This window comes from Salvelinus namaycush, chromosome 19, assembly GCF_016432855.1.
Source record: "Salvelinus namaycush isolate Seneca chromosome 19, SaNama_1.0, whole genome shotgun sequence".
NCBI lineage: Eukaryota > Metazoa > Chordata > Actinopteri > Salmoniformes > Salmonidae > Salvelinus > Salvelinus namaycush.
Window position 1 is genome coordinate 8062456 of NC_052325.1, and position 20493 is coordinate 8082948.

General features: G+C 39.3%; 1 protein-coding gene across 8 annotated transcripts in view; it reads left to right on the forward strand.

The window, feature by feature from the left end:
• Positions 1 to 20039, forward strand: part of LOC120064118 (muscleblind-like protein 2a) — a 41512-nt gene extending 21473 nt beyond the window's left edge. For 2 of the 8 annotated variants that reach the window (XM_039014476.1, XM_039014477.1), the window contains exons 3-9: positions 3245 to 3409; positions 4229 to 4453; positions 5396 to 5650; positions 9603 to 9656; positions 10070 to 10223; positions 11636 to 11671; positions 16362 to 20039. In XM_039014476.1, the coding sequence (XP_038870404.1) occupies positions 3245 to 3409; positions 4229 to 4453; positions 5396 to 5650; positions 9603 to 9656; positions 10070 to 10223; positions 11636 to 11671; positions 16362 to 16486 (1014 nt within the window). In that variant the 3' untranslated portion in view covers positions 16487 to 20039. Of the gene's footprint in view, positions 1 to 3244; positions 3410 to 4228; positions 4454 to 5395; positions 5651 to 9602; positions 9657 to 10069; positions 10224 to 11635; positions 11672 to 12870; positions 12966 to 16361 lie in introns of all 8 variants that reach the window. The other 6 variants (XM_039014478.1, XM_039014479.1, XM_039014483.1 and 3 more) reach the window with 6 other exon arrangements.
• Positions 20040 to 20493: the final 454 nt, after the last annotated feature.

Genomic DNA, 20493 nt, shown 5'->3' on the forward strand with positions numbered 1-20493 from the left:
GAGAAGTGGTGTGTGGTCACCACCTGCAGAACCATTCCTTTTTTGGGGGTGTCTTACTAATTGCCTATAATTTCCACCTTTTGTCTATTCCATTTGCACAACAGCATGTGAAATTTATTGTCAATCAGTGTTGCTTCCTAAGTGGACAGTTTGATTTCACAGAAGTGTGATTGACTTGGAGTTACATTGTGTTGTTTAAGTGTTCCCTTTATTTTTTTGAGCAGTGTATATATATATATATTATATTTTTTTTTTATTTTTTTTATTTTTATTATTATAATTTTTTTAGTTTTATTTTTTATTATTTTTTTTTATTTATTTTTTTTGTGGCAAAGACTCCAGTTGTCATACATAATTAATAGATTCACCAAACAGCTAATCTTGTCCCGTACATAGAATATAGTTGTGGAGAGTGCCTGTAATCCTAGATTCAGATCATTCAGGCGAGAAAAAACATCACCCAGATTGGCCAGTCGTGTGAGAAACTCGTCATCATGCAAGCGGTCAGACAAGTGAAAATGATGGTCGGTAAAGAACTTTAAGCTCTCAATATAAAGAAACATGTCAATACTTTGCCCATTTGATAACCAATGCACTTCTGTATGTTGTAAAATCATTACATGGTCGCTGCCCATATCATTGCATAGTGCAGAAAATACACGAGAGTTCAGGGGCCTTGCTTTAACAAAGTTAATAATTTTCACTGTCGTGTCCAAAATGTCTTTGAAGCTGTCAGGCATTCCCTTGGCAGCAAGAGCCTCTCGGTGGATGCTGCAGTGTACCCAAGTGATGTTGGGAGCAACTGCTTGCACGTGTGTTACCACTCAACTATGTCTCCCTGTCATGGCTTTTGCACAATCAGTACAGATTCCAACATATCTTGACCACCAAAGTCCATTTGATGTCACAAAGCTGTCCAGTACTTAAAAAATATCCTCTCCTGTTGTCCTGGTTTGCGGAAGAGGATGTCTTCCTTAATTGACCCCCCATAAACGTAACAGACATACAGTTGAAGTCGGAAGTTTACGTACACCATAGCCAATTAAATCTAAACTCAGTTTTTCACAATTCCTGTCATTTAATCCTAGTAAAAAATCACTGTCTTAGGTCAGTTAGGATCACCACTTTATTTTAAGAATGTGAAATGTCAGAATAATAGTAGAGAGAATAATTTATTTCAGATTTTATTTCTTTCATCACATTCCCAGTGGGTCAGAAGTTTACATACTCAATTAGTATTTGATAGCATTGCCTTTAAATTGTTTAATTTGGGTCAAACGTTTCGGGTAGCCTTCCACAATAAGTTGGGTGAATTTTGGCCAATCCCTCCTGACAGAGCTGGTGTAACTGAGTCAGGTTTGTAGGCCTCCTTGCTTGCACACGCTTTTTCAGTTTTGCCCACAAATTTTCTATAGGACTGAGGTCAGGGCTTTGTGATGGCCACTCCAATACCTTTGTTGTCCTTAAATTTTTTGCCACTACTTTGGAAGTATGCTTGGGGTCATTGTCCATTTGGAAGACCCATTTGCGACCAAGCTTTAACTTCTTATGGCTGCAATCCCGTTAACGGGATGATATGACAACAGCCAGTGAAAGTGGCATACATGTGTCTTATACCATTTTAAAGGTAATCTTGTTGTTAATCCCACCAAAGTGTCCGATTTCAAATATGCTTTTCAGCGAAAGCACCACAAACGATTACGTTAGGTCACCACCAAGAATGCCAAGAGTGTGCAAAGCTGTGGCTATTTGAAGAATCTCAAAGATAAAATATATTTTGATTTGTTTAACCTTTCTATCGCAGGCATTCCGCTAGCGACCCACCTCGACAACATCCGGTGAAATTGCAGAGCGCCAAATTCAAACTACAGCTTAACACTTTTTTGGTTTCTACATGATTCCATATGTGTTATTTCATAGTTTTGATGTCTTCACTATTATTCTACGACGTAGAAAACAGTAAAAATAAAGAAAAATCCTTGAATGAGTAGGTGTTCTAAAACTTTTGACCGTTAGTGTGTAACACACTGTGGCTGAGGAAAGACACTACTCCCAATATAAGTGAACCCCAAATCAATGTAGTTCTCGTCATATTTGCGCCTCTTCGATGGTCCAACGTCCCTGTCTGTTGTTCGGTGCTTTCCCGGATAAGAGGGCAGTAGCTCTTCGGCTGCATCAGATTCACAACTGTCAGTGTCCATGCTAGCTGGGCTAACAACAAATGTAGAATTACTGATGCTAGCATTGGATGTGCTCGTGGAAGCAGAACAACTTGTCGTTATTGCTGGTAGTAGCAGTACCACCAGTAGAGCTGGTGTGTGTCTCTATGGACGCGGGCCTTACTTTTTTTAACCATTTATCCATTCGAGCAAACGGAATGTGCAGCAGCTACGTTTGGCAACATACAGACCGTTAGTGGAATTCCCGAGAGAGAGTAACTGTTAATGTGATTGGATGTTAATTATTTGACTAGGCTACCTGTATTTGACATTGTGTTGTTATTTTGCTGAACACTAGATGGTTTAATTTTATTTTTGGCATTGAAACAAGGCTTCTCAGGCGAGGGGAAAAAAACTCATACAAATGTATAGCCCTGTTGGAAAATATAAATAGACTGTGATTTAAAAAAAAAAAAAAAAAAAAAGCATTTGAATCACATTTTTATTTGGCGTACCACTGACGGCATTTGCGCGTACCCCAGTTTGGGAATACCTGCTCTACAGGCATCCATCTCTTGTGTGCATTTGTCTTGGGGCGCAGTGTGCTCCTCTCTGTCAATCATACTGCCTCTGCAATAACAATAGCATCAGCCAAACTACCATACTATCTGTCCCCACAGAAAAGCATTTCAAGTGTGAAGGTGTGATTCTGTGTCACTATGATTGAGTTTCCTGATATTGCATTAGTGTCCTGTCCTTTGAGCTGGATGGTCTTGGTCTGTTAGGGGCGTGGGCTACTGCATCTTCAGGACATGATTGAGGCTCAACATGAATCTTTCATGAATGTTCTGGGAATGGTATTTTGTGTCTTATTTTTATGGACGTCTTTGTCGCTTTCCTTGGTTGTCAATGAATTCTAGTGACCCTGTCCAGTAAGGATGCTTCACTTTATGTAACATAAATATGTATATTATATTTATAAAGCTGTAGGCATAGACTACTCATGCTAGGCTTAGGCCTACGTTTTTAAGGGATTTATCTTGTCTAATATTTAGATTTCTTTTGTGTTCTTACTCTTATTCCAGGGTCGTTGTTCAAGAGAAAACTGTAAGTACCTTCATCCGCCTTCTCATTTAAAAACCCAGCTAGAGATTAACGGACGCAACAACCTCATCCAGCAGAAGACGGCAGCAGCCATGCTAGCCCAGCAGATGCACTTCATGATCCCAGGCACGAGCATGCAGCCTGTAGTAAGTACAGTTTATTATAAACTGGGTGGTTTGAGCCCTGAATGCTGATTGGTTGAAAATCGTAGTATATCAGACATTATAAACTGGGTGGTTCGAACCCTGAATGCTGATTGGCTGACAGCTGTGGTATATCAGGCCGTACACCACGGGTATGACAAAATATTTATTTTTACTGCTCTAATTACGTTGGTAACCAGTTTATAATAGCAATAAGGCACCTCGGGGGTTGGTGATATATGGCCAATATACCACGGCTAAAGGCTGTATCCAGGCCTTTTGGGAATGAAATTGGCCACTTAATTTCTTTAGGCTACTTGTAGTGCATTGCATGTGATACACATTATGACCACAAGGTGTCACTTTGCTCAGACAGTGGCAGAGAGGCAGTTTTGTACATTATGTACTCAGTAGGCCTATATCCTAGATGTATTGCTTTCAAAGAAAACCTATTTTTTTCTTCTTTTGAGTATATTGAAAAGTGAAAGACTAAAGTTACATACATGGGATGCTTTGGTGAATTTCAGAATGTCTGGAATAAAAAAGGCAGAAATAAAACAATTCAATAAGCATTCGCAGGCAGTCATCTAAAACATAGTCCTATGCAGTCGTTAAATTCCTATAGAAGGTGGCAAAGGCTGAGGATGTGTGTTCAACAGGCGTTGCGTTGTGCGTAAAAACAGCCTTTAGTCGTGGTATATTGGCCATATACCACACCTCCTCGTGCCTTATTGCTTAATTATACACCATCCCAAAACTCAGATCCTTCATTTCAGATGTGTAGTAGTGTCTGTACTGACTGCTGTCCCTTCTCTTTTACAGCCTGCGTTCAATGTCACCCAGGGGCTTGGTACGAGCCCAGGTCTCAGCTACTCTCCTTACCTTACTCCCATGACCTCCATGAGCCATGGGATGAGCCTGATACCCACGGAGCTGCTCCCCAGCACCCCAGTCATGGTCCCTGGAAGCCCCCCGGTCACACTCCAGAGCTCCAACTCGTCCTCCTCTTCCCCCTCCCAGAAGCTATTGCGTATCGACAAACTGGAGGTATCAAATCACCTTCACACAAACAAGAACAAGGCCGTATCATTGTCTGAGATATGCTGTATTAATACACTGAATATACAACACATTGAGAACACCTTCCTAATATTGAGTTGCAGCCCCCCCCTTTGCCCTCAGAACAGCCTCAATTCGTCAGGGCATGGACTCTACAAGGTGTCAAAAGTGTTCCACAGGGATGCTGGCCCATGTTGCCTCCAATGCTTCCCACAGTTGTGTCAAGTTGGCTGGATGTTCTTTGGGTGGTGGACCATTCTTGATACACACGGGAAACTGTTGAGTATGAAAAACCTAGCAGCATTATTCTTCAGAGACTAGATACATGTCTGTTTTGTGAGGGGTGAACATGGAGCCTGAGTTCTTACCACAGCTGCATTAATGCTCTTCACATCCCTTCACATCCCTTCATATGCCTTCACATCCCTTCATATGTCTTCACATCCCTTCACGTCCCATGGCTTTATGTCCTTTGGGTGGTGAACCATTCTTGATACACACACGAAACTGTTGAGCGTGAAAAACCCAGCAGCGGTGCAGTTCTTGACACAATCCGGTGCGCCTGGCACCTACTTCCATACCCTGTTCAATGGCATTTAAATCTTTTGTCTTGCCCATTCACTCTCTAAATGGCACACATACGCATGCCATGTGTCAATTGTATCAAGGCTTAAAAATCCTTCTTTAACCTGTTTCCTCCACTCCATTTACACTGATATGAAGTGGATTTAACAAGTGACATCAATAATGGATCATAGCTTTCATATGGATTCACCTTGTCAGTCTATGTCATGGAAAGAGCAGGTGTTCCTAATGTTTTGTACACTCAGTGCACATTCATTACGGAATGCCTGTTGACTGTCGAACAGGGTACATTTCCAGGGTGCTATTACTTCATCCATCTCTTCCTGTGTGGTTGTCCTATTGTAGGTGTGTCGTGAGTTCCAGCGGGGGACCTGTGCGCGAGGCGAGACGGACTGCCGCTTTGCCCACCCCAGCGACAGCCCCATGATCGACACCAGTGACAACACGGTCACCGTCTGCATGGACTACATCAAGTCGCGCTGCTCCAGGGAGAAGTGCAAGTACTTCCACCCCCCTGCACACTTACAGGCCAAAATCAAATCCTCTCAACACCAGGTCAACCATACGGCTGTGGCAGCCCAGGCAGCAGCTGCAGCCATGGTAAGATGCTTCCCTCCAGACCCATGTGCAGCAGCATAGAACAAACACCATTGGCCTATATAGCTACTATAATACTGTAGCATCCTTTCTGATTAAGGGCAACTTGTCCTATTCATTTTAAAATGCAACACATTCTTCATTCACAGCAGTAGGCCTACTATCTTAATCCTATTCAATTACCCTTTGTTGGTTGATTAGCTAACTTATTGAATGTGGAGCACTGCTTTATTTATAAAAATAATAATAATTTAATGGGTGCTTATATTTGTCCTATTTCACACATCTACAAGTGTGTATTATACGCATGTTTGAATTGGAAATTTATTTTTTGCTTACCCCAACTCCCCCTGAGAGAGGGGGTCACAGCCAAGGTCCGCCATTATCAACGGCAACCCTGGAGCAGTTAAGGATAAGTGCCTTGCTCAAGGGCACACCTGCAGGTTTTTGACCTTGTCAGCTCGGACATTTGAAATAGCGACCTTTCTGTTTCTGGCCCAATGCTCTAACCGCTAGGCTACTTGCCACCCTATTTTTATATACAATGTAGCTACATTATAGATTAAAGATTGTTGCATCTAATATATGCTCTTAAGACTCAAAATGTAATTTGCCAAGTAAGTAGTAGTCCTCAATTGCCTTTAAACTGTCACATAGCATAAACATACATTTGTGTATCTCGTTATGTGACGCTAACCTTTTACCTAGCTGTTTAACTAAAGCTAGGCTTTACATAGCTGTTTAACTAAATATAACCTTTACCTAGCTGGTTCACTAACCTTTACCTAGCTGGTTCACTAACCTTTACCTATTCGTTTAACTAAACTTTATCTAGCTGTTTAACTAAATGTAACATTTACCTAGCTGGTTAACTAACCTTTACCTAGCTGGTTAACTAACCTTTATCTAGCTGTTTAACTGAAGCTAACCTTTACCTAGCTGTTTAACTACACTTTATGTAGCTGTTTAACTTAAATATAACATTTAACTAGCTGGTTAACTAACCTTAATCTAGCTATTTAACTAAAGCTAGCCTTTACCTAGCTGTTTAACTTAAGATAACATTTACCTAGCTAGTTAGCTAACCTTTACCTAACTGTTTAACTCATCTTAGCCTTTACCTATCTGTTTAACTAAAGTTATAATTTACCTAGCTGGTTAACTAACCTTTACCTTGCTGGTTAACTAACCTTTACCTAGCAGGTTAGCTAACCTTTACCTAGTTGTTTAACTAACCTAGCTGATTAACTAACCTTTACCTCGCTGATTAACTAACCTGTTCCTAGCTTTGGCCGTTTTGCTTTCATGCTTTTTGAAAATCTATGTTCGATTTGCCAGCTGCTGCAAAGTGAACCCTGTTTCTACAGTTACTGTCTTGTTTCATTGTGATCTATTGTCTGCTGTTGGTTTTGCCTTCATCTTAAACTTCCGAGAAGTTCCTAAGAATAAAGCCCTATCTGCTAAACATCCATAGTCACATTCTCCAGCAGCAGCATTTGAATAGCTGATTCAACAGTTAACATTACTCTCATGTACACAATGTACACATTTCACATAATGGCACATTCAGACTTCTATTTTGGCTGTTAAAAACAACAACATGCATGGCCTTACATAGACTGTTCTGTATCCTCCATCCTAGCTCTGCTATTTTCTGTTCCTCCATATTTTATTATCAGTTATCATCTGTTTTCATTTTTTGCATGGTCTCAGAATTACTTAAATACTGTTGTATTACAGCACTAGTATTACTAGAGTTGGTAAATGCTTTAGTACCTTGATACACTATATATACAAAAGTATGTGGACACCTTCAAATTAGTGGATTTTACTATTTCAACCACACCCTTTTGCTGACAGGTGTATTAAAATCGAGCACAGAGCCATGCAATCTCCATTGGTCATTAAAAGATCCCATGACACGTATCGTAAGAGTAGGGGTGTTAACCCCGGAGTCCTGGCTAAATTCCCAATCTGGCCCTCAAACCATCACGGTCACCTAATAATCCCCAGTTTGTAATTGGCTCATTCAGCCCCCTGTTACTGTTCCCCAGGTTGTTGCTGTAAATGAGAATGTGTTCTCAGTCAACTTACCTGGTAACATAACGGATAAATTAAATAGACAAACATAAGCAGTAGATTGGCCTTACTAAAGAGCTCAGTGACTTTCAACAGGGCACCTTCATAGGATGCCACCTTTCCAACAAGTCAGACCGTTGCCCTGGTCAACTAAGTGCTGTTATTGTGAAGTGGAAACTTCGAGGAGCAACAATGGCTCAGCTGTAAAGTGGTAGGCCACACAAGTTGTAGGCCACAAAGTCACTACCGAGTTCCAAGCTGCCTCTTGAAGCAACGTCAGCACAATAACTGTTCATCGGGAGCTTCATGAAATGGGTTTCCATGGCTGAGCAGCAACACACAAGCTTAAGATTACCATGTACAATGCCAAGCGTCGGCTGGAGTGGTGGAAAGCTTGCCGCCATTGGACTCTGAAACAGTGGAAACGTGTTCTCTGAAGTGATGAATCACGCTTCACCATCTGGCAGTCCGAGGGACGAATCAGGGTTTGGCGGATGCTAGGAGAACGCTACCTGCCCCAAGGCATAGTGCCAACTTTGGTGGATGAGGAATAATGGTCTGGGGCTGTGTTCATGGTTTGGGCTAGGCCCCTTAGTTCCAGTGAAGGGAAATCTTAACGCTACAGCATGCAATGATTTTCTAGACAATTCTGTCCTTCCAACGTTGTGTCAACAGTTTGGGGAAGGCCCTTTCCTTGTTCAGCATGACAATGGCCCTGTGCACAAAGCTAGCTCCATACAGAAATGGTTTGTCGAGATCGGTGTGTAAGAATTTGACTGGCCAGCATAGCCCTGACCTCAACCATATCAAACACCTTTGGGATGAATTGGAACGCCGACTGCGAGCCAGGCCTAATCGCCCAACATCAGTGCCCGACCTCACTAATGCTCTTGTGGCTGAATGGAAGCAAGTCCCCGCAGCAATGTTCCAACATCTAGTGGAAAGCCTTCCCAGAGAGTGAAGGTTGTTATAGCAGCAAAGGGGGGACCAACTCCATATTAATATCCATGATTTTGAAATTAGATGTTCGACGAGCAGGTGTCCACATACTTTTGGTCATGTAGTGATACGTCTGTAATGCTGAGGAATTTTGTAGTGTAGTGAAGGTACGGTTTTTGACTGAAACGATGAATGTGTTTAATAAATTTCACAAAAAGTGCAAATTTGATACCTAATCTCACAATAAACAGAGCTCCACATTCTGTACATAAGTAATCAATTCAGTGGGTATATTGTTCTCTCTGTTCCCTATTTAGTATGACATGTAAAACACTCAAGATTACATGAATCAGACCTAGCTCTCAGTCGAGAAAAAATTCACAAGGGTGACCATTCACAGTAGCCTAGCTAATGCCAGTTAGCCTTTTACCTCTTGTCTCTATTTCAAATTGATGTGTATCATGTACAATCCTGGTATAGCAATTGTCTGTCAATTAATGCATTACTAGAACATTTATTTAGTAGCCCTAAACTGTATATTCAATTTGATAATGATTTGATAATGATGAACATATTTTGATCTACTGCTGTTTCTGTTTTCTACATTAGCAGATAACCTCAGTCCTAATGTCGTTGCACAGTATTGTTGTAATTCTAAATTAGATTAAGCTATTAATGAGTATGGTAAATGCTTACATACTAATTCAGGAGTCAGTCGTATGTTTCCTTGAATCAGTTACATGTGTTTATTGTGCATGCCTATTGTTTTGTATGTGGTGGTAAACTGCATTCAGATTATTTTTGTTTTCTCCTTCTCACCTATCCACAATGCAATGCTGTCCCCATGACGCACCTCTGCTTGCTGTTACCTGTATGTTAATACGCTTGAATCCCATTGGCCCACTGCCATCATGTGCTCGCTGTCTGCTATTAAAAGACTCAGTCGACTGCCAAAGCAATGAAGCGACCCCTCGAGGCAACTGTAGACCTGGTACTTTGACCTTTCACCTTTTGCTTTGCATGTAGCTATTAATTGTACTGTAGCAACTCACATAATTTAATTTGTCATTTTTGTTTTTATAACTTCTTAATTAAGACTCCTCTAGTATGTGTACAGAATCATTCACCGTCAGTTATCGTTCAGTAATTTAATAGGTGTTAAATTAACAGTATGAAGTTTTAGCCATTCACTAATTTGATCATAAATACCTTTATTTTGTGATTTAATAGTTGTATACAGTTTTGCTCTACCATTTGGCAATGATTGTAATATTATTTACATACAGTATAAAGCTCATAGCCAGTGATATTATTTACATACAGTATAAAACTCATGTGGATTTTTGAGAGCTACTGTTAAGTGTTTTATCTGTGTTGTGTTAACATGTCCTTTGTCCTCGGCAGGCATTCCCTTATGGCTGCCTGCAGCCCCTTCCAAAGAGACAAGCACTGGAGAAGAGCCACGGAGCCAGCTCCTTCTTCAACCCCAGTATGTTGCACTACCAGCAGGCTCTGGCCAATGCACAGCTCCAGCAGACAGCTGCGTTCTATCCCACAGGTATGATCCATGGCTCCACAGCCCAGTTTTCTGAGTATAATCCATAATCCATGGCTCCACAGCCCAGCTCTCTGAGGATGATCCATGGCTCCACAGCCCAATTGTCTGAGTATAATCCATGATCGATAGCTATTTTATTTAATCCAGCTATCTAAATATAATTCATGGTTCCACAGCCCAGCTCTCTAAATATAATCCATGGCTCTACAGCCCAGCTCTCTGAGTATAATCCATAATCCATGGCTCCACAGCCCAGCTGTCTGAGTATAATCCATGGTTCCACAGCCCAGCCGTCTGAGTATAATCCATGGTTCCACAGCCCAGCTGTCTGAGTATAATCCATGGCTCCACAGCTCCACTGTCCCTTTATGACTAATGAGGACTTTATAATTATAATTCACTCCTCATTCACTCCTCAACTGCTAATATTTGGTGGTTATATCTGTTTAAGGTGGTTTATTGTGAGTCAGGTGTCTTTCTTTGTTTTTCTGCATTCCTAGCTATGATGAAGTAATGCAACACCTTGTAATTTGAGCTGTTAATTTTTTGCAAATGATGCACATTCAATGTCACTGTCACATACGTAATAGTTCAATGTCCTGGCAGTTAGATATATCAGTGCGTCCAGATGACATCATCCAGGTTGGTTGAAGGAGACCTGCTTTAATCAAATGTATCAAATTCAGGCTATTGGCCTACATTGTTGTGATACAGTAAGTACATGGCTAAGTAGAACCCTATATTTATATACCATTATAAACTGGGTGGTTCGAGCCCTGAATGCTGATTTGGCTGACGGCCGTGGTATATCACGGGTATGACACAACATTTATTTTTACTTCTCTAATTACGTTGGTAACCAGTTTATAATAGCAATAAGGCACCTCGGGGGTTGGTGGTATATGGCCACTCCACTTTGCGTCGTGCATAAGAACAGCCCTTAGCCGTGGTATATTGGCCATATATACCACACCCCCTTGGGCCTTACTGCTTAATTATATCATGAGCTTAGCTCTTTCTCTCAACATGGCCTTCCTCTGACAGCCATAATCAACAGTAACAGCCACTGTGCACTCTTGTTAGATGCTTTATCGCGCTACTAAATTAACTACTGTACTGCCTGGCTGCCCTAGCACTGATTCCCATGTCAGTCGACAGGAGCTATTTTATTATGCAAGTCTCATCTACACCCTACACTTAAACCCACACACTATAATTCTAACACGTATCGGTTGTCATGTGCTTGTATCTGTGTATGCTCACCAAGCTAAATAACCCTTGGTTTCCATTGAGGGGTTAATGTCTGACTTGTATTTGGTTTTTGAATATGTAAAAGCATGCTGAAAACTAGCTAACCTGTTTTTTTTCTCCCTCATTTTCCTCTACTCACTTCCCACTGCACAATCACACAGGGTCCGTGTTTTGCATGTCTCCTGCTCCCGGCGTTGGTAGGTCCCTTGTTTCTTTTTTCTGATATCACCTCTAATGAATGGAGAATATGGGTGGAATGTTCTCTCTGTTGGTTTCAAATTAATTTCCTGTTATTCCAATGTTCTCTTGGATAAATATTCTCTGGGTCAGGGGGTAAGGGTGTTTTATATACGTTAGGAACCAGTACATTTTTAAATCACCTGTGGGAAAGTCTATTTATAACAAGTTTCAGCATATATTTTTTTTCTCGGTTAGCCATGTCCGTGACAAAGCTCTGGCTTTTATTTTATACTCTTCGCCATCACTGATTGGCCTACTTTTTTTCTTATGATTATTTAGTTTATTTGTTTTGTGTCTGTTGTTCTCATACCGTTGTAGATAATACAAGTATTCAAAATATGTGACATCAGTTACGAGCGCTGCTGGTTGATATTTATAGTTCTTTACTGCTCTGTGGATTAGGATCAGTTTGATCAGTTTCCCAGAGATTTTATTGGACATGTCTTGGTCTTTCCATATCAAATTGCTTTCCTCTATTTGTATAAAAGGGGAAGTTATTTCTAACACAGCAGTGAAGATACCATCCTAATGAGGATATATGCTAAGCAAAACATCATTTTTCCATGTCGTAACTGGAAGCATTTAGTTTCAAATAGTCTAGAATCAGACAAATATCTGACAAATTTCCTGAAATGTTACTTAAAACAGCTTTCCTCCATTATTTTTCCAATGCTTTCTTGCTTTGCACTGTGATTGTATAACCCTTTGCACTGTGATTGCATGACCCTTTGCACTGTGATTGCATGCCATCTGCTGGTCTAACCTAGGGATCCTGAGTGGCGCAGCGGTCTAGGCGTCACTACAGACCCGGGTTTGATCCTGGGCTGTATCACAACCGGCCGTGATCGGGAGTCCCATAGGGCGGCGCACAATTGGCCCAGCGTCGTCCGGGTTAGGGGAGGGTTTGGCCGGGGGAGGCCGTCATTGTAAATAAGAATTTGTTCTTAACTGACTTGCCTAGTTAAACAAAAGAAATATATATTTTTTTAAAATGTTAAATAAAGGTTACATTAAAATAAAAACCTAATGATGGCTTGCTGCTGATGTTGTTGTACTGTATTCACCATGCGAAGAAGAAATAGACTAAACGTTGCTATGGTTACCATAATGCTCCAGCTACCTGTTCATTGCTTCCATGGTTCCCTTCCTGAAAAAGTACCCATGATGTACAGTGCTACGCCTGCTACTGTCTCTGCAGCAACTACTCCTGCCACAAGTGTTCCCTACGCAGCAACGGCACCAGCCAATCAGGTTTGCTCCTTTTTCTAAAGCTTTCTTTCATGAATCCCTGAGCTCTGAATAAGTGCTGGTCATGACATCAAGGCTCTCCTGCCTGTTGCCTTGCTTATTAGCAAGCTTGACTAGAATTATTCTACATGCTGTATTAAATATAGTAATGACAAAAAGCACTTAGAGAGCTCTCATCTGCAAATAGTAGTTTGTTGTGCGTTGCAGAACTTCCTTAATAGTTTTTTATTTAGTGACAATTGATTTTTTTTAAATGCAGGTGTTTCTATAATTCTGTCAAGTGAGAGAGAAAAAAATAAGCTATAGATAAGCCTATGGGTTGAACCAGCCTAAATTAGCCCCTCAGACTAAAGAGACCAATTGAATGAATTAAAGCTTAGAATTTGCTGTTATTATCACAAGAAGGACTTAAGTGTGTGAGTGAGTGAGGGCTGAGCTTTATGGACAAAATATCATATCACTGTATTTTTTTTCTAAGTCGGACTGTATTCGATGGTCATTTTATGTTTTTGAATAATAAAAGTTGTTAATTTGCTTCATGAATAGTGCGTGACCCTAGGGTGGCAACACATACATTCTTAAGTGATTTGAATGGGTTTTCCGCCATTCTGATTGTTTGATACAGTTCAATTCAACTTCAATCAAAAATAATTGTTGACATTTTCAAACATTTCTGCATTTCTTGTACTCATTTGAGATCATTTCCACACAATGGGCTGGACGATATGGGCAAACAATTAAGGCCTTATTTTTAACCAAATGTTCCAATTGCGATTTGACTTGTGATTTAGAGCAAAACATTTGGGTGAACTGTTGAAATCATGGAAATAGAATGATTATTCTAATTCTGTAGTTAGAATATAATAGTGGGCACTTGAATACAGTGTTCTTTGACATGACAATTAATTAAAATGCCAGGGAGGAGTTATTGTGACAGGGTAGGAACCAACGTGTTGGTCAGTGTTTCCTAGGGGACCCTATAATATTTGGTTACATATTGAATGCATTCTCTTAGCTACTTCATGTAGCGAACATTTACATGCTTCCTCTTTGATTTAGAAGATACTGTTGCAAAAACAACATGCTGATTTAGGTGTACACCATCACCGGTATTATCAGGCTAACAAGATTTAGGCCCATCTTGCTAAGAAAAGACAAACTAGTTGTTTCAAGATGTAAGAAACACAAACTAATAGTGTAGTTATAGAATGTTAGTGGATTTATATTAAGAAGCAAAGTGAAAACAGCCTTGATGGGGTTTAGTGGATGGTATACCCACTTATTTTTCAGTGGGCATTGCGTATACTCACTTCTTAATCCCCACTGATACGTATCAAAGTAGTGTAGTGGAGGTATTTGATGTATAAATACATTTTGCAAACTCCATCTCATGTGCTAGAGAAACACTGCTAATCAAACAGCAGTGCTATGTGCCTGCACACTTCAATTAAAGGGGAACTACTCTCAGAAATCAAAATGTATTAGATTTTACTTGGACCGCAAAAGTGGTCTCCCTGATGTGGTTTAAGCATTGTTATGGACTTAGAATATACCATTTTGTTGTTTAAAAAATAAATAGAAAAAATAAAAAGGTCTGACTTTGAAAACGAAAATCTGAAAAAATTGGGTAAAAATCTGAACCTGTGAATTTCTGACTCAGTTTATCTGTTTCAATAGTAGGCCTACTATTATCCTACTGAACAGTACAGCTTGGGTTGGCCTGATTGTGAAAGACCAATATGGGCTTCATCATTTTAGATCATTCAGAGTGTATGTCACTGCTTCTCATAGAATGATTCACACGGTGTGCCTTTCCTTTGCCCGAACGGGCCATTCGGCAAAAATTGTGGCAAAATTAGAGTATACCCACTTCTCAAGGCACCGCTACACCACTGGTTGTCATCAACATTATTGCATGTGCTGCATTGACCATGAAGACTGAACGCGAGTGTCTCGTGGTCGAGCAACAACAAATGCGCTCCTTGAGTACCAGGGGGCGGGGGCTAGGTCTGTGTGGAAACTGGTATGGAGAGAGATGACTCAAGTAGCGAAGTAAACTATGAAAATGGACATTACACACAGCGTATCACATTTAACAAACCAAACGTTCAAATACCGTTATAAAACCCAAACCCAAACCGGTCCTGCATCAATACCGATATATAGTACAATACGGTATACCGCCCAGCCCTAGTGCCCTAGTGTGTGTGTGTGTGTACGTGTTTGTGAGAAGGCTGTCACATGTGCCTGTGACTTTCCTGTGTTGCCTCTTTTAGACACTTCCACTTGGGGTGTCAGGTCAGATTCTGGGAGAACATTAAAACATACACATACTTGCAAACCACCAGCCTTGTCCTGAAGCTTATTCTGCTGGATGTTTTGGTATTTTACTTCACCCAGGTTGTTAACATGGAATATACACTGAGTGTATAAAACATTAGGAACACCTGCTCTTTCCATGACTTAGACTGACCACGTGAATCCAGGTTGAAAGCTATGATCCCTTATTGATGTCACTTGTTAAATCCACTTCAATCAGTGTAGATGAAAGGGAGGAGACATGTTAAAGAAGGATTTGAAAGCCTGAGACAGTAGAGACATGGATTGTGTATGTGTGCTATTCCAATATTAGCAAGGTGTTCCTAATGTTTGGTATACTCACTCAGTGTATGTGTCTGTCTCCCGAGTGGCACAGTTATCTAAGGCACTGCATCTCAGTGCAAGAGGCGTCACTGCAGTCCCTGGTTTCGAATCCAGGCTGCATCACATCCGGCTGTGATTGGGAGTCCCATAGGGCGGCGCACAATTGGGACAGAGTCATCCGGGTTTGGCGGGGGTATTTTATTGAAAATAAGAGTTTGTTCTTAACTGACTTGCCTAGTTAAATAAAATAAATATACAAAAAAAATCTGTAGCTAGGCTATACATCATTTTTTGTAACTTTCTCTGATTTCAATTAGTTTTTGTTGAGATTTGCTACATTTTAGTTTGCGCTTTTGTTGTCGATTTTGTTATTTTTATTTTCAATGTTATTACAATAACCTGGATATGTAGACTACTGCCTCAGCTCTGAATCTTATCTGAAAGATGTCTCAACTCAACAGAATTATGTTTGTTTTACATGCAGGATTTAAATGTATATTTTACCCACGGTTTTCTTTGTTTCGTCAGCATTGTTTGATTATACTGGTCACAGTTTTGCTACTGTTCTACTTCTGCAGATAAGAACTTTCTTTCATCATTTCCTGCCATGAATCTTGTACAGAACTGCATCAGTACTGTTTTTGTCTTCCAAAAACTCACTGGCACTGTTACTTGGACCTAAGGGCAATCGGTCATGTTGATTGTGAATGCCACCAATTGAGTAACATGATGTCTCAATCTCTGCTCCTAAAACAGATCATCCTCAAGTAACTAACAGGAAAGGAACAGAGTGTCAAGACGCTGCCCTTAGAGGTCCCAAACAGCCCGTCTGTAAATACTACATTTGCTCCACAAGAGAACTACAGCAACCTGCATGCTGAGAAGAAGATTAGAGGCAATGTATAACATTGAGCTATGGTAAAATATATATATACTGATGATATACCAGTGTTGCTAGGACTACTACCATTACTGATATGTAAATGACTGATTTTATTATATGTATACACACATGATTGGGGATTCTGAAAATGTAATTGTAAAGGTATTCAACAATTACTTTTATGACCTTTTTAATGTTTTGCTAAAACTACACAACACTCACCGAAATCAAATTCTTTTTTTTCTTTTTTTTGCAGAAATGATTGTGCATCTAAGTGTTTGATTCCTTTTATTTGAAACACAGACCGTTGAAAAGCTCTCTTGCTTTTACTACCCCATATACAAATGTACACTTGGCCTGTGCATCAGGCTGGAAGGAGTGCTCTTGTTCTTGTAAAGGATGAATGTGACAGAGGATGGGATAGTCTGTTGTTTATCTGATGGTTGTTCTCTGATTATAGGATCACTGCTCCCCCTCCCGGTGTGCCTTGGTCCCTTTATGATGAAGGAATAAGACATGATAATAGCAGAACATTGAATTCTTCTACCTTATGGTGGCCAAATGGCAGTGATTATAATCAGCCACTAATTCCAGAATTGATAATGAATCTAGCGATCACTGGTTCCAAGTGTCTGTTTGCGCTGCACTGTTTGCGTTATGTCTATTGGGCCTTGAGTATTTTAGCATTCATCCAAGAAACACCATATACCAGATGTGCCAATGACCTAGCACAGTGATTTGGTGGGCTGAAAATAAGCCACCTTAGAAGAACTGAAAGGCTGAGTAAGAGTTTGGTGAGCTATTAGACATTTAAAGGGTTAGGTGGTTATACTCCGAGGCCACAGACATTAAAAGAGGACCAGAATGATAAGACTTCAAAAGAAAGGTACAGTACATGTGGTGATCTTTGTTAAAAAGGCTTACTTACACATGATGGGAGGTCACTTGTTAATCTGGTCTTATTCTAACTGTAGAATTGCCTAAAGTAATGTATATAACATGCATCTTGAAAAGGCTCTGTGTGAAAAAATATTCCACATTAAATAGAAAACCCTCACAATTTCTCAAAACACTCCACAGTCTCACAAGAATCACTTCTGGAAGAAAATGAACACCTGTTTTGTGTGATGTGAATTCAGTGCATTGGTACTCTTTGTACAGTGGGTTAGTTTTTACTGCTTTAACTTTTCATTGATCACTGACTTTTATTTTATTTTAAATGTCAATATCTGACAGATCTGAACATGACTGCTTTGGCATGATGTTCAGTGAGGGTTCATTATGTAACATGGTTTAGCTTCATGCTTAATGAGTTGAACGTTTTTTGCGACTAAAAAAAGTGATTGGAGATGAGATTAGAAAACTGGATATGTATCGTAATTCTATGTTGCTAACTCATTCTTCTCTTTATACAGCTGTCTTTATCATATCCTCACGTTTACTACATTGATATCATAGTCTAACATCTTTCAAGTAGAATGTATCACAATACATGTTTTAGTGGTAGGACGTGGTCACATTACAAATGTAATGAAACTCATATAACTCTACATATGTTATTGTCAAAGCTTCATTGTATTTACAAACTGGTCTATAAAACTAGCACTTACAAAACACAAGACAGATTTATCCACCAGTGCAAAGTCTATACCTGTTATTTACAGTAGGGTATAGAAGACTAATGAAGCCAGTTATTTACAGAAGGATATAAAAGACAAAAATAAAGTAAAAAATATTGAACTATTTACATTTTATCTACACGTACCATTATTTTACCTTTTTGCTCAAACTTGTATGTTTTATTTGCTCTTGAAATAACATTTAAAAACTTCACACAGGTGCAAACTGTTACCCAGTCTTTCATTCTCCCCTTTTCATTTTGTGTGTGAGTGAAATCTGTAGGTGTAAAAAAAAAAACAGTTTCAAGGAGATTTTTTCCATGATGTTTGATCAATTCAGACAATCAACAGTGAAGTCTCCTTTACGCATGTCCTTACCATCTTTGTCCTTTTCCATCACTTTTTATTTTATTTAACATTTTCAAAAAAGTTAATTTTTATGTAATGTTTGATGGAAATAAATGGAATATACTTAGTTTTATTTGTTTAACATTGTTCAATAACTAATGTTGTATTCTATTTTAAAATGAATGTAATTTATTAAGCTGAGCTTTGCTCTGCTGGTGGTTCCTCAAAGGACCTGTCCTGTCACGTTAGCCTATGAAAAACCGTCTGTGATCAGGGATGGAATGTTGGAGCTACCAATGGCAAGCTTCCACATCTCATCCTTGTCACTGCCTTGTCACTTATACAGGACAACACACTGCAGTACGAGCAAGGCTGTAGAATTGCTTTTATTATGTATAAAAACAGTTTATTGTATAGGTCACAGTCTACCAAAAAATAAACATTCAAGTAAATGTACTTTTCATTGTAGTACAGTATCATTTCATAACTATATTAATTTGTCTCCTAAAGTTGCAATTACGGAAGCTCTGTATTTTTGGAAATATGTAATTGTTACGCTTTTCTAGACCACTGCAACACACTAGATTGTATTGCCGGAATCTAAACATTTCCTATTTTATGGCAAAAACAATATTTTCAGTATCATGTTGCCTTGGTATCACAGTACTATATTCATTTTGCATTTGACAGCCTACCCATGGCATTTACATACCCATTAATACATGCTCTAATCGTTCTATTCCACCAGATTAAAAAGTGTCCCTGGACTCATACAGACGAGGGAAAACTCAAAAACGCACTTTTGTTAAACATATAGTCGTGGGTATGGCTAATGTGGCAGTGATTGTCCTAAATTATGTCAGTTGTTGACCGAAGGCATCTTTCACAAGAAAAAAAATGTTTCTATGAAAATGTTAATTTCAACTTGATTTTTGCTAAATGTTTTGAATGTTATTATAGCTAGATAAATCTGCACCTGGAAGTCAGTCGAGATTTTAGACCACCCAATCAAGAGTTGGACAGTCAGAATGTGTTCACTTTTACTGACCCAATAGTAACAGGATTCCTTAGCACTTTGTGAACAGTTGGTAAACTGATCTGAGCAGACTAGCTTATTAGTGATCTTTGCCTTGCCTTTTGATGTATTGTTCTTAAGTTGTTATGTGTTAGGACTCATGAAATATAAGGATTGTAATTAGTCTTATTGCAATTTGTGAAATATGCTGTTTTAATTCTCACTACAGTACATTTTCATTTTGAGGTCAAAATGGTAGATTGTAAAGAGTGCAGTCAAATATTTCACTGAGAAAAGCTTGATGATGAGAAAACTGACAGGTGCCATTCTAAATGGTGGTGCTACAGTTACTGCAGGGTTATGTTTAAACTGCTGTGCTGGTTCACATATGGTTCCATCTGTAGTGCCGTACTCTAGAACAGAGGGGAAAACCCTTATTAATTTTGAATCTGTTCATGTGGCAATTTTAAATGTTTTATTTGTGCTCATTTATGTTATATACAGTAGTTTTGGTAAATGCTAAATTGTGTAAAATCTAATGTTAAAAAATGAATAAAAGTTTAAGTAAATGCCAAGTTTCTGATTCCTTTGTTTTGGTGATTCACATAGGAAATAATAAGCCTATTTATTTGGGGTATTTTATATAAGCAGAGGACATTGTTTCACAAGCCCCAAATAATGAAATGCTCTATCTCAGGAATTCAATGTACATGTTAGGTTTATTAGTCTTATCCCATTTCCTATGACAAAAAAACATGAATTATTGGGTATTTTTGGATGAATATGCTAAATTGTTGCCATTTGTATCGAATAGTCTGTCTATGCATATCTGCATCTGATAACACAACTTTGCAGATATTGCAAAGACATTGACTTATCCAAATGCATCCACATCCTGCTGTCTAGTTATTTATAGTCCTCTATACAGTCTAGTCCAAGATGGTATTTTGCTAGCCTCCACTTTCACATTGTACTGCTGTTTGTTTGAAAGACAGCTACTTTTTTGATGCATGTACACGGCTG